This window comes from Polypterus senegalus, chromosome 11 (assembly GCF_016835505.1).
Source record: "Polypterus senegalus isolate Bchr_013 chromosome 11, ASM1683550v1, whole genome shotgun sequence".
Taxonomy (NCBI): Eukaryota; Metazoa; Chordata; class Cladistia; order Polypteriformes; family Polypteridae; genus Polypterus; species Polypterus senegalus.
Window position 1 is genome coordinate 141,983,874 of NC_053164.1, and position 14,423 is coordinate 141,998,296.

Genomic DNA, 14,423 nt, shown 5'->3' on the forward strand with positions numbered 1-14,423 from the left:
TGTTCTTTCTGGCAATCCTTGCAAAACAAAGGTTTCTCTGATGATGTCTCCATGTACCAAGGTGTGCGTGTCCACTGATATCCGTAGATTCACCGGTTTTGCAATGCAAATTTGCCACTAATGCGCAGCTTTTCCAAAACTGTCTTTTCAATGTCAGGAGACATGTCTTCAATACGTCTGGAAATTGTATTATTTCAGAGAGGGACTTGGGCTATTTGTTTAACAGCGCCAGGGCCGATCATCTCTTTTAAGATCATTTTGCAGGCAGGCAGTATTAATGTCTCTGCTGTGGTGTGTGGCTGTTTTGATGTAGCGAGGAGTTCAGCAACTTGGTAGCTAGCTGTAAGTGCTTTCTCACTCGTCTTGGTGGTTTTCCTCATTAACGCTGCCTGTTTCTTAGTCTGTTCATGCAGTTGTTCTTGTTTTGAAGTGATGGGGGTTTTGTCTGGAGATGGCGTCTAAGTTTACTTGGGACCATGGCACGGTTTGACAATTTTTCCCCGCACACCAGGCATAGCGGAATTGGCACGGTTGGTTCCCCAGTATAAGTGAATCCAAAGGCAAGATAACTTTCATTGTATTTTCTTGCTTGCTTCTGACCACTACTCATGCTAGGGCCTTCATCTGAATGAAATCGGAATTTTCTCCAGGACCCAAGTCAGATTGACTACTTTTTCTTTTCAAATATTTAACCATCGCTATTACCTGAGGTGTTGTCTCACTCGCAGCATGACTACGTACTTTCGTATTTCTTCTTTGTCTTCTTCCGTCTTACTGGCGGTTGGCAACCCACTTAATTGGAACAAGAAGTTGTACTGCCCTCTGGTGACAGCAGAACAAACAGGCAGCCTTAGAGTGCCAATCAGGTGAAATTGGATGATTTCTCACGGCACACTTATGTGCCACTGCACGTGTTGGGAAACGCTGGGCTAGACCACGGCTCACCCCATACTGACATGACGACAGAACAGCCCAGCATAGCCTGTCCTTTAACTAATCAGGTAACCATTCCATAATTGAACATTTGGACTTTTCAGGGGTGGGCTGCTGCCATTTTTCAGGACATATTAATAGATGGTCTTTTTGGAAGTTACACCTTATTAGAGATCAGAGGTTTTTAGAGGTTTTTAACCTGATGATCAGTTCTTAGTGTCTCAGATGCTGTCTGATCAGAGGTCCACTGATGTGTGGTGTACGTGTAAATACGACTGGCAAGACCACTGATGTGCTGGATGCTTACAGAGTTTGGGCAGGCCATGTTTAACAGTATCAAACAAACTAGAGTGTTTTATGTTGAAAGGAGAACTGTTCAGTATAATTACTGGACATGATGGCCATCTCAGGAAAGATGGTCTTTAGAGGCCTAGTGCACTGACAAGGTTAAAAAAGAATAACGGGCTCTGGAGCAAGTCACGGCTGCTTACACTGAGGTTGTTTAAAGCTCAGGTGAGGCCCCCTCTGTATAAAGTTAGGGTCTTCATATTAAACAATAGACACACCAGCTGGGACTAGGGAGTGATGAGGACAGGTTGAAATATTGAGTTCACCTGAGAGAACTGTGTGGAGAAAGTATCATTTAGTCCAGGTAAAACTCTTTACTCGATGCGATTTTGGAAACAAAGGAGTGCAGGAATCGATCTATTTGATTGTAGCTTTGCGAAATGGAAATGTGCTCACGTTTCAAATAAACTGTTAACAAACAAGCATAAGTAATGTTAGGGACAAATCTGAACTGAACTGAACTGAGCTGCCCTTTAAGATGTCTCCATGATTCTCATCCTTCTCAGAAATCACAAAAATAAGCAGCTGTTTCAGAAAGGTGACAAAGTCTGCTGCACTAGGAATGGCTACGTTCTGGAGTGCACTCTGGAGAGAGACCTGGGGATGAAATGTGTGTCAGCGTCCAAGAGTGTGAGAGTTTGTAATGGAGAAATCTTCTTCATAATCCAGGTAAGATTTGTGAAATGTGGTACTTTATTCTTACAATCTTTGATTCCTTAGTACCCGACTCGCCACTGCTTTTCACCTGGTGGGGGCCCTGGAAACATCTAAACTGGTCAAAGTGGGGCTTACCGGCTGGGGTCACTCCTGCAATCCAAGCAAATCACTTGGGCAGATGGCACTCCCAGTAACACCCACCCTGCCAGTGTAGATTGTGCCATTTTTTATTCATGAATTACTTGGCAACCTATTTCTACATGCATACAAGTACAATGTAAGTAATTCCAAACAGCGCTTAATGAATGGCATGTGTGATATGGCCGTCAGGCAGCAGTACACTACCTGTAAATATTAGTCTCTGATAGCCTGAGCGTCACTGCCATAATCTCCTGCGCATTATTACTTTCATTAATACAGTGTTACTGCAATTGCAGTCATGTCAAATGAATACCGAACTTAATGGCTGTAGTTACAAGATGCCCTTTAGGCAACCACACGCTTGTTTAATGTAAAAGGCTGTGTGTCACAAATGCAAAGTGACAGTCCGAAAGCCAAGGACTGCCAGACTTGGGGCCATTGACCTAGCTGGAGAAAAGTGACGCAACATTCTGACAGCCACTGAATCCAATCCGGGGTCACAAGGGGATAGAGTGGCATGGGGTACAGCACCAGAAATGGTCTTAAATGGGGTGCCAGTGTGATGTCCCATGCCCACGCCCATGCCCATGCCCATGCCCACTGCTCTGGGCACCAACCTCCATCAGGACATCAGTAGGCACATGCTGAGATAGACTGTTGGATTTTGGAACTAAGAGTCTTGCCTCTCTCAATTCTTTGTAGCTTTAAAAACACAGACCAGGGCAAGCATTGAAAGTGTTTCCAATGCTTCAATGAATAATCCTTTAAAACGGTGTCCAGGAAATACTTTTAAAATGAAGGCAACCTTTCACAAGATGCTCCCTTCTTCCCTCATTAGGACGTCACTGCAAACTCTGCTGCGTCTGAGTCTGCCGCCTCAGCTGCTCGCTGCAATTCCACAGCGCACCTTGTCATCTAAACCAGTGCCACCATGCTGCTGGTCTGCCAATTGGCATCTCTCCATCCACATCTGCTCCCTTCATTCCAGCTGATGCCGTCTCTTCTGTTCTTTCATCCCCATTTGTGTGTCCTCCTGTCCCCCCACCACTAACCCATCTGCCTTTTATTTGGTGGTAACCACAGCTCATGCTTGATAAGTTATACCAAAACCCAAGTGGCCACTCGCATCCACCTGTGTGCCGCTTGTTGGTGGTTACTTAGAACAACATGAAAAATAATAACCAAATTCAATAAAACACACCCAGACTTCTGTTATCAAGTACAGGGCGCCAGTAATCCACTCCCCCCACATTCACACAAAGGGACCAGGATATCTTTGGGAATGTGGAGGGGGGACTTGGGCTCCCCGAGGAAAGAGGCTGTGCAAACTTCACCTGCACAGTGATGAGGTGGCAGCACTTGGGGGGGAATTGGGGGGATTCCTGCAATTTTCGTAGACACTAGCAAGTTTGTTTGGTCAGGTCTCCTCACTCTTTGGTGTTGCAGGTCTCTGTGTAGCTCCTCTGCATCCCACCTCAGTAAACACAACGACTTAACAGTCACGGGTCCTTAATGAGGAGTCGGTCCTCTCTGCCATGTAAAAATTCAACCAACCAATCATTGAGCCAGGATCATTTAGGGTGTGCATTACATAGTTCTGCTCTCACGTCGGGCACTGGAGATGGATAGTAATCTGCATCACTGCATGTTTGTAGTTAATTTTAATATAAAGTTGGCAGATAAAAATAACCCGCCTCACATCTATCTATGATCACATCTGTGGGCAATTTACAAGCACAAACTGTGTCAACAATGACATTTCTAAACTCTGGGGTCCGACAAGATGTTTTTTTAGATGGGAGGGATGGCCTTTAATGGGGTGAAAATCCCATTTTTCAATGGTGTCTGTACTTTGAACAAACTGGCATTTTTAGGAGACGTTCTGAATGTCTGTGACTTCACTTGATCTTCATCATCTGCAGCAACCGATCAGTTAATAGCGTTACACTCAAGGATACACTTGGAGTGAAAAATCAATCGGTGATCATTGTTGTGTAGTGCCAATGTCTTTAGAGAGCTGTCAGGGTGGGGTAGATGAAAATGTGGACCAAAGCAGCATCTTCTATTCTCGGTTGATTTTGTTTCAAATTGATTCCTGAAAATGTGATAAAACAACCAAGAAGAGAAAGACACTATTTACAAAACAACAGTGCCACTTGAGGCATACTGAATGTTGAGGCATCTGATTTACAGTGCCAGGCAGATGTGTGGGCATTCCTTTGTTTTAATACGACCTGCTTTTGTGGTAGCATTTTTTTTACTTTTCATATAAAGCGCGTTCATCTTTAACACTGAACATTTTTCCCTAAAACTTCTAAGCAAGTTTACAAAAATCATACATCATTTCCTAGTATACTAACAATGTATTTTGAAGGATTTTTTAAAAAGAACTGATTAACATTATTTGATTCCTCCACTGCCATATAGTCTCGCTCTTTTCAAAGATGTGGCTCTGCGTTCCTTTTTGGCAGACCATTTGCTAGACTTGATGACCCCATCACCCTTGGCCTGCGGTGGATCCACGTGTGTTCTGTTGAGCTGACGTCACCCAGGCGTGTATGTTGGTACATGCTGATACAAGGCCAGGAAATGCCACTCATGCCTTGCCTTTGTTTACTGTCAGGATGAAGAGAAAGACAAAACACGCTACCTAACCTTGGATGACAAAGAAGACCATCAGATTTGTGTCCGATACAAGGAGCTCAAGAAGGAGTGCAAGCCGATGCACGCTTGGGCCAGAACTATTCACACCTTTCAGGTAGAGTCCAGATATTTTGAAGGGCTGCATTTTTCTTGTATTCTCTTCAGCTCACACTTTTTTGCTTGAATTCTTTCTTGTGTGCCTTGCTTTGTGCTGGAATCATCAATAACTGACCTTCATGGACCAGCCTCATTTTTTTTTTTCTCTTCACACTCTAAAATCAATGTGCTAATTTCACACTCCTGTCCCTTCTAAAGTTACTTAATGATTTGATTAGAGTCTCTGCAGTGTCCGATTTTAATATTGACGCCCAGAGATCAGTTTGACTTAAATGAGCAGAACTGCTTGACGCTCACCATCAATGTGTGCAAAACATTCTGTACTTGAGCTTAACGTTGGAGATTTCTGGACTGGACCCTAAATTAAAACTAGCACTAGCTTCTGTGCTTGCCTGGCCGTTGTAATCCTTTTCTATTAATGTTTTGTTTAATGGTGAAGCCAAAACTAGCACGACCCCTCCTATAACAACACACCATCCATCCCAGAATACTTGTAAGCCTCCTTCCAACATCCTTTGTGAAATCCAGCTGTGTAACAGTGCCTAGTGATCTCTCCTACTGCTTTTTAGGGCTCTGAAGCTGAGACGGTGGTCTACGTCACAGGACCCTCAGGAAGACAGAACTGGCAGCATCTCTACACGGCCATTACACGTGGGAGGAAGCGGGTGTATGTGGTGGCTAAAGAAAGTGACCTCATCACCATAGCCCAGAGAAAAAGCACAAAACGGCAGACCAGCCTGCAGGAGATTCTTTGTGATAAGATAAGGCACAGGACCCCAGCAGCAGATGAGATGACCGCATCCCACCATAAAGAAAAAAGTCAAGGTGCCTCTTTGACAACTGGGACTGTTTCCCAGCAGCCTCCTCGTGATCTAGCAGCTGAACATGTCGGTGCTACCAGCTCACCAGTCCAAGGGCAGGATGCAGAGAAAATGTGGCTTTTGGATGACATGTCGTTTCTGGAGACATACTCCTGGTCCCCAATGGAGTCGACCAGGACAGATGAAAATGAAATGAACTCCAGCAGCTACACAATCGATCCTGAAGCCGGGCACCTGCAAAGGCCAACAGTCACCGAAGGCAGCTCTCCCAGTATCAAAAGAAGCAGTGAGTGGTGGGATTCTTGTGAGACCCCCACAAAGCAACCCCGGGTAAGGGCTGTCGTACTCACTTTATCTGTACCCAGGTTGAAGTTAAGGCTAATGGAGATTGTTGGTTAGTTTTGGTGCTGGTGCCAGCAGCAGTGGCACATGCCAAGACACTCGCCCGTTTACCTAGTAGTGGCATCATGCGATGTCTTCTGTTGTATCAGCTCCCATTTTAACGGTCATTTTCATCCACTGTTTTTCCAGGTCATGGAAGTGGAGTCCCCAGTGCCAAGCTGCAGTCTCCAAAGCCTGTCCTTGCAAAGCCCAGCAGTAAAGGGAAGGGCCAGGCAACTGTTTGAATCCGCGAGCGAAGAGCAGGAGTATGGACTGTAGCCCCCCTCTGAGACCCCCGCTCGGTGCCCGTTTTTATATTTGCACTAAAAGCCTTCCAGTTAAAAAGTACAAGCAAACTTGAGGCAATTGCACAGCCACAACCCCACATGCAGTAAGGTCCATTTTAAGTCTTTATACCATTGTGTGTATATTTTATTTTTTGTATTCCCCATACAAAGGTTTACAGTTGTAGGAATTCAGAGTTATACACAGACAAATGATAAATATCATGCTACCAAAGTATTAAATTTGTACAAAAATACTTTACAGTTTATAATACCTGCATCATTAAAAATAAAAAATACAATATCCAAGGGGATTCGTTGTGAAATAGTTTCAAACACGTCAGAGTTAATGAGTGGTATGTAATCATGTCGTTGGCAGTGCTAAACTCCAGCAGATCATACAGTAGGTGTGAAAAAGAAAACACATGCAGAAGTCAGGAAAAGCTCTTGGGACAGGTCATCCTTGTCGTCATATGCATGATTTTAAAAAATAGAAAATAAAAATTAAGGTGCAAAGAGCATGTTAGCAGTGTAGAGTCTCTCAAATCCAGGAGTACAAAAATTGATTACATGATTAAAAAAATAGTGGGCTGGAAAAGCGAAAAAGTAAAACTACCAGGACCTTTTTATTTTTTTTCTTCTATTTTATTGCTCCTCTAAAAGATGTTTTCAGTAGGAAAATCTGTCAAAAGGTGAGCACAGTCTGAGTGGTGGAGTGCAAGTGCAGGCTTTTCTCGTCCCAAGCTGCCCGTTGGAAGAGATGGGGTTGGAGCCAAGCGTCTTTGCACTTCTGTGCCGAATCCCAGAGAAGAGAAATGCAGCGAGTGTTGTGGGGAGATGGATGCAGTAGGAGTTTGGTGATCACTGTCCACTACTGGGGAACACCAGTTAAAGAAATCACTGAGAGAGAGACACACACACACACACACACAGATCTCATCTTAGGTGTCACAAACAAATCAACATTGACTTGGGCCACACTGAAACTGAGGAAACACATCGCTTGTCGTATAGTAACTGTGCACAATGTAAAGGACTTGGTGCCAAACAAAAGGTGAACACTTCCCAGTGGAGGCCAGCAGCATAGCAGCACGTCTTGGTTTTCACCCAAAGTGTAGTTAGTGTGAGCCCTCCGCTTCATGGAATTGTCTTTTAAATAAGGCAGTAGTGGTTTATGGAACAAAGACCAGCTACAGTCACAGTACAGTAGACGGGCGACTGGCTTGCATATGAAGTTTACGGCTCTATTGCCAATGCTAAACTAAGTGACAAATGGAGACACGCATGCCGCTGAAAGAATAACAGCCAATGGGGGTGTTGGGGGCGGAGCCAGGATAACCACATCTGCAGATTAATTCTGATCTTTTACTTAAAAACAAACTCAAAGTCATATATATATATATATATATTTTTTTTCTTTAAAATATTTCCAGTGCAGATTTGCACAGTTTATACAATTCGGGGGGTGCATTTTTCACCTCGTTCGTGTCAGACATACCACTTTGATCCTAAAACTCAGTCATTGATGAGACACACCTCTCAACTGAGGACACTGACCAACAGCACACACTTTCACTACTAAGACACTCAAAACAGACCCCTAGATTCTTTGAAACAAAGAACTGGTATTCAACAAGGGGGAAGAGGCCGATTGTCTGCATTGAGCATGTGCAGCCACCGTGGTGGTTAGACTGGACCCCTCTAGGAAAGCAGGAAGACATGAAAACAAATTCTGCAAGGGTTTACACACATTATAAAAATGAAAAAAAGAGAGCTAAACAGAGATGGCTGGATCTCTGAGGGTGGTCAAGGTAAGCTTTTGTTACAAAGGCCTGTAGACTTCAAACTGCAGCTTTAGTCTTTTGTCTCACTTCCTGCCATTGGGTAAGAAACACATCAAAGACAGAAAACAAAACCGCAGAGCACTGCGTATCAGTGCCAGGCCAGTGCGACCCGCTGGGTACACTGTGTAACTGAGAAGGGGTACACCAAGGAGGAGCCACAGATTCACGCGGGGTACATCCAGCCTTCCTGATGTGAGGCCCATGCTGTCCAGACTATCTTTGTTATGGCGTTTTATCAGGGCATAGCAGTCCCTGAGCACAGGACATTTGGTCAGCTGTGTATACAAGGTGGGCATGGCTTCCACTCTTTCCTATTCTTGTTAGTTATTAGCAAGCAAATGTCCTGGGATTCACATGAAGGATGGCACTTTTATTTTCCCATACCAAGAAGTCATTTGTTGTCATCATCACAAAGGTTTGCACAGACACCCATCAGAGGCAGGTCATGGGTAAACATGTTGGAGTACTAAGTGTGGTTCATGCTCTGGTAACTGATGAGATTTCGTGTGCTTCCAGATCCTTCACACAGAGCGACTTCTCTCCTCTTTGCCACAGAGGAACATCTCATTTAGCACCATGGGAACGCTTGTGAAATGCTATGCAGCTCAGTGCTTCTTGTGTTAGAGTGTTTTGGTGGGATCCCTCCTGTCTATACTGGCTGTTCGGCCAGTCTGGACGGGTGGCTGCACAGGATCACTCTTGTCAGTCCACTCCCCTAAGGTCGCTGAAGCCTTTGTTTCTGCTCCTCCTGCTTGCTGAGAAGCCAAAGGGTTCCTGCTGATGACCAAGTCAAGTTTATTTCCAGATTCGGCAATAAGAGGCACTACCAGACAACAGTCAAAATCCCTGGTGCGGACGTGGTTTATCTGAAGTGGGAACAAAGAGGTAAGGTGAATAAACTGCACCCAGCATGGCTGGCTCTTGATGTACAAGACAACCTGTGCATCTGAAGAACTTCCAAGGCTAGAAAAATGGGTCTTAATAGTTCTCATCAATATTGGATTCGAAACTCTGAACTGCAGGGCCAGTTTGCCAGAGGTATCTGGGAAAAGTCACAGTTCTGCGTTTCATAGTGGAAATACAGAATGCTGTTGCTCATTTTAGTTAAACAAGAAAGCTAGTTGTGCAGTAGCTGACCATCATAACAAAACAAGATAAACTACATCACTGAACCAAGTGCCTTTGCACTGAAAAGCCAAATGTTGGGATTGGTTGTTTAAGGTGTACACCTTTGTGTTTAAATCCCCCAATGCCCACTGGGCAGTTTCATCTTACACACTCTGGCTTTGTCAGACTTGCAGCATCAACATTCAGGCTGAGTTGAGCATTGTAAAGCACAAAATGAGCCGTTAATGCTAGTCTACCACAGGACTGGTTGGAAGGCAGGCAGGCCATGCCACCCAAAAGAAAATGGGCATTTCTAAGGGGGTCTGTTGCTGCTTTCCCCATCCACAAGTCTGCTCCTTACTGAAATCAAAAGGAGCTTATCCACTTGGAGACACTTCTTTGATTTTGGGAGTCAGACATACCTGAACAGAACTGATCCTGAGTAATAAAGGCAGCAGCAGCAAACAGGATCGGAGTGTCCTCAGTTATTGATCTAAGCTTAACTGAAACCCTTTTTATTACCTGTAGCAGCCTGTCATATGGTTTAAGGCCTCCAACTTCTGCGGGGCCGCCAGGACGGATGTTGTTCACATACACCCCTTTCTCTAGCAAGCCGTCTGAAACACTAAAGCCAAAGTCTTCTGCGTCCAAATCCTTGTAGAGAGTGACCTGAACATCAAGAAGAAAAGCCGGGTCAGACTGGGCCAGCACAGCTGTAGAATGGTCAGTGGCTTTAAAGATTCAAAGAAAAGGAAGCCGGTCACAAAGTGTGATGCTGTGGTGACAGTTTCAGATGCCACAGTGTGGTTATTAAAACTCGTGCCAAGCTCAGCATCCTATTTGATGCCAGCTTAAAGGAATGCCCCAATCAGAAATAGTGATTTTTTTTTTATGATACTTAACCCATGTAGTGTGTAGTGGTGGCCAAGAAAAAAATAATCTCATGTTTTCATGCAGAAAGGAAAGAAAAAACTCATTTTAGGATATAAAAAACTCAATGGTGACCAGTGCTGTTCAACAGCAAACAACAAGTTTCACGTTACTCGTGTCACAATCTATATCAGTTTTTTTAGCAAAATAATGTTAAAAAGACTCTTCTGGAAAAATCAGGAAACACAGTCCCATAATACTACGCTTTTCAAATGAAGATCTGTCTCCTCCCTGCTGGACTCTTAACCAATCAAAGTGTGTGGCCAGTGTTGGTCACCATTGGCCTTTTTCTCTCACTTCTACACAAAAACATGAGATTGTTTGTTTGGCCATCACTACAAACTATTATCGGGTAAGTAAGTAACACATTAAATTCCTTTAAGCTCCCTCACAAGACATGAACTTCTTTGTAAAGCAATTCCAGGAAGAGGCACTGCTGATGTGCTCCGGGTGGCCAGAAGTGTTAATAATACCGTAATGGTGTTAATTCTAGCAGCAGCGAGGAGAAGCACAGGGAGTCACGTGGAGTGAACTAGAGAAAGCAGTCTGAGCTGACAGGCTATTATGCACTTGAGCAGGCCTCGAAAACGGGTGACCATGTTAAGGTGATGCTGTCGCCATCTTAGCATGGCATAGAACGCTAATTAAAAGAGCAAAACAAATGAGCAGGAATCATCTGGGTCACTGCAAACCAGGAAAATCCGACACTGAGCTTATGAAACATAACTGAGGAGAGTGGGGGTCGACTGGAAAACTGGGGGGGAAACAAGAGTTAATGAAAAACTAGGAACATAGACGAAGAAGACTCTGACAGAGGAAAGACTGACCTTGACAAGCCTCAGATAACCGCGGCTCAGTAGCTTGGAGCAGATGCTGGACTACCAGGCCATTGCTCGGAGCTCTAACTTGTGTTTCTTCAGTGTTTTCCATTCCATTGTCTTGGCTTTCATTTTTGTTTTGCTCATGGTTGCCTATTATAACGTTGAGAAGGCTTTGTTTGGAATGAAACTGTGGATCCAACATCACAGATTTTTTTTTTTTTTTTGGTCAGATTACAATATGCAGTAAGAATGGCGTTTATTAAAGAGATGTGATTGTTGGGACAGATGCTGAAAACGATAAGTGCACAGTAAAGGCCTCTTAAAAAAAGAGTCCATGGCAATTAAATGATTAAAAAAAATGTTATACAAAGAATCATGTCAAAGAAATTTAAATGGAAACTACAGCAAAGAATAAAATATTTAAAAGACACAAATCACTATATTGATATCACCCTAGGCCCACCAAACTAAGACGCTGAGATTTTTCAAGATTTCTCTTTCCTGGAGCCGGCTTTCGATCACAGGGGGCACACGGAGCATTTGAACCCACTTGTCATTGGCTCTGCATTTCATTTAATGAGTCTGCCATTGCGAAGGTTTATGGAGTTTTCCAGAATCAAAGCGAGGGGTTGCATTCTCAATGTAATTACATGTGTGAAATGTTATTTTGTAAATTGTTTTTAATATCAGTATTAGAACGCACACCCATAATTTTCATGTTAAAACAAAAATATGGTACAATTTCTAGGAATATGTCAGGCCAGCTCCGTTGCTACTGTATACAGGGTGATCCAGATCTAATTATACAGATCGTCTGGATGACTTTGATTTATGCGGGTTTGATTCCAGTTCGGCGCGAAGACGATTCTTCATGTTGTCAGTTCGCACACTTCTCGATGGTCCAGGATTTTCTGGGTGATTTTCTATGTAATAAAATTATAGCATAATGAATATTGCATAATTAGATCTGGACCACCCTATACAAGACTCTGCAGGGAGTAGGGGGCATCTGGTCAGCGGTGTGCTGTAGTGGTTAAGGCTTTGGACTTTAAACCCTGCGGCTGTGGGTTCAGATCCTGCTATTGATACTGTATGACCCCGAGCCTGTCACTTCTCCTGCCCTTCTCCAACTAGAAAAACAAACAAACACACACAATGTAACCAAATGTAGCTCAAATGTTGTAAGCTGACTTGGTTAGAGGTGTCAGCCACATAAGTAAATGTAGCCATAGGCAGAACCTCTTGCCAGCCGCAGTGATTTAAGAAGAGGCACAAACCAGCAGCAAGTGTCAAGTTACCTTGTGCAATTCGACAGGCGTCGGCGAGAGGATTTCCTTCATCTCCTGCTTGATTCTCCGCATGGCCACTGATTTCCTACTGATGTCACTGGGCAGCGTGTTGCTGCGATTGGCCTGGGTGTAGTGGGGTGTAGTGGAGCTCCTCTCCTGGAAGCTGGCTTGTCTTCCCAGGTGGCTGCGCATCTGGGGTGGGTCGTGATTCAAGCTCAATGTGCTGCCCGACATGATGGTAGCCTGTGATCACACAGCAATAGATACATTTAGGAAGCACGGCATACACTCCAAAGACTTAACTGGCGCACTCAGCCAAACAATCAAATGCAACAGAAAAGGGCACCGGCATGCTGTTCAGTTCAAACCCAACATGCTCCTGCTGTGTGGATACACGGAACTCAGAATATTATGAACTTCTTAGGTACAGAGGATTCAGGCTTTTCTGCATAGCGTCTGTGAACTGCTTCCGGATGTACCCACATAGTGAACGTCACATTTGACAAACACATGCTGCAGAAACCGAAGTCGAGCATGTGATATCTGTGCTGTGCTGTGCTCTGGGTCGGCCCACTGCCAAGAGCCTTATAGAAAAATGAACTGCATTCTTGGAAGTTGATACATAGGAGTTCTTGAAAACGATGATACTTTTCAGTTTGGGGTAATATGCCGCGGAGTGGTGTACACTTACAACGCAGTTACTTTGGTACTGTATGCGGCAGTCTTGTTGTGATGCGGTATCTAGTGCGGAGCACCGCCACAGTGTCTGCCTGTTGCTAAATGTCTCAGGGTATAGCATCTCTTGTACAACATGGCTCACATCTAAAACCAGACAGCCTTCTGGTGATAGTGAAGCTATTGTATTATTGTATTTCTGGGCAAATGCTGCTACCAGTTATGTCTGGTGCCACTCTCCCAGCATTTACATGGAGACGAGTAAAACAGGGAACAGCCTACAACCCCTGTGTTAATGCATCTCTTGGTTTAGAGGAAGTTCATAATAACTGTTGAAAAAAGAACAGGCACAAATGTTCGCCTCGTAACAGTCAGGACACTTGGAGGGTGCTGCAATCCATGCCAGACTCGTAGCCCCTCTCTTAGGTTGACACCCTTCTCACAATGCTGATGGCTCTCCTCTTGTACCCTCACCAATTACAGACATGCTTGGCCTGAACTACCGCACCCCACCCCCCCGCCCGACCTGATAGTTGCCATTGCACATTTGCTCACATACTGCTGGCACTGCCCCAAAACCAAACCAGGCACACTGGGCTAGGCTCTCTATTCATCTGCACTGGTTGTCCTGTGAAAGTGAAGCCTGCTGGCTTCCTCAAACATGACAGCAATGTGCGTCCAGAACAACATATGCTTACTGCAAAATTCGAGTGAAATCATACTATCAAATAATTAAGTAAAAAGAGGGCAGGAATGGGATTTATTTTCCTTTATTATGTTTGATTAAAAACTGATAAACACACAAATCAAATTTGGTCCAGAAACAACAGCTTTTAATCCATCCTTTGGCCACCTGACAGCTTGTGAATAGAGAGCTTTAATAGCAAATAAAGAACACAATGCGAGCACTGCAAGCTTAGAGGAAGGAAGAAAAAACAAACAAAAAGAAAGAAAGCGTGGAAGGGCAGGGTACCAAGGTGGCCAGGTTTCTCATATTCAAAAGCCTGTCAGGGTTTTCCTGGAAAAAAAGGCATTGATTATACATGGACAGAAACCAGAGTGCAACATGGAAGCAGTCATGTCAGTGTGGGTTTCTAGTTCCAAGACGGCCTTCCTGGGGTTTCTACTCACCTCAAGTTCCCGCAGAATACCAGACTGGCCACATGTCTCTAAATCTTCAAGGGCCTGGGACCAGAAATTTTCTTCTTGATCTGGTTCTGTACCATCATTGCCTATGGTGAACCTGACAGAGACAGCCTGTAGTTAATGGAGGCCATTAACTAATACAACTTCTTTCATTCAGTGTTTTACAAAAAGGAAGGTTTATTTTTCTCCTTTGCAGTTTTCTTTTTTTCTGTGCAAGTGCTTCCTGGCACTTGAAGCACATGTACTTTAGTTTTTGTTAAGATGTGTATGAATTTCTGCAAGTGAT

General features: G+C 44.1%; 2 protein-coding genes across 12 annotated transcripts in view; one reads left to right on the top strand and one right to left on the bottom strand.

The window, feature by feature from the left end:
* The window catches only part of helb (helicase (DNA) B), an 89,163-nt gene extending 82,529 nt beyond the window's left edge, over window positions 1–6,634 (top strand). The window contains exons 10-13 of the mRNA XM_039769732.1: window positions 1,788–1,950; window positions 4,703–4,837; window positions 5,409–5,990; window positions 6,192–6,634. Coding sequence (XP_039625666.1) covers window positions 1,788–1,950; window positions 4,703–4,837; window positions 5,409–5,990; window positions 6,192–6,320 — 1,009 coding nt within the window. The 3' untranslated portion in view covers window positions 6,321–6,634. The remainder of the gene's footprint in view (window positions 1–1,787; window positions 1,951–4,702; window positions 4,838–5,408; window positions 5,991–6,191) is intronic.
* Window positions 6,635–6,825: 191 nt separating this feature from the next.
* The window catches only part of grip1 (glutamate receptor interacting protein 1), a 572,286-nt gene continuing 564,688 nt past the window's right edge, over window positions 6,826–14,423 (bottom strand). For 8 of the 11 annotated variants that reach the window (XM_039769728.1, XM_039769724.1, XM_039769727.1 and 5 more), the window contains 5 exons: window positions 14,123–14,234; window positions 13,965–14,009; window positions 12,326–12,559; window positions 9,799–9,945; window positions 6,826–9,035 (listed from right to left, as the gene is read on the bottom strand). In XM_039769728.1, the coding sequence (XP_039625662.1) occupies window positions 8,790–9,035; window positions 9,799–9,945; window positions 12,326–12,559; window positions 13,965–14,009; window positions 14,123–14,234 (784 nt within the window). In that variant the 3' untranslated portion in view covers window positions 6,826–8,789. The remainder of the gene's footprint in view (window positions 9,036–9,798; window positions 9,946–12,325; window positions 12,560–13,964; window positions 14,010–14,122; window positions 14,235–14,423) is intronic. The other 3 variants (XM_039769731.1, XM_039769723.1, XM_039769722.1) reach the window with 1 other exon arrangement.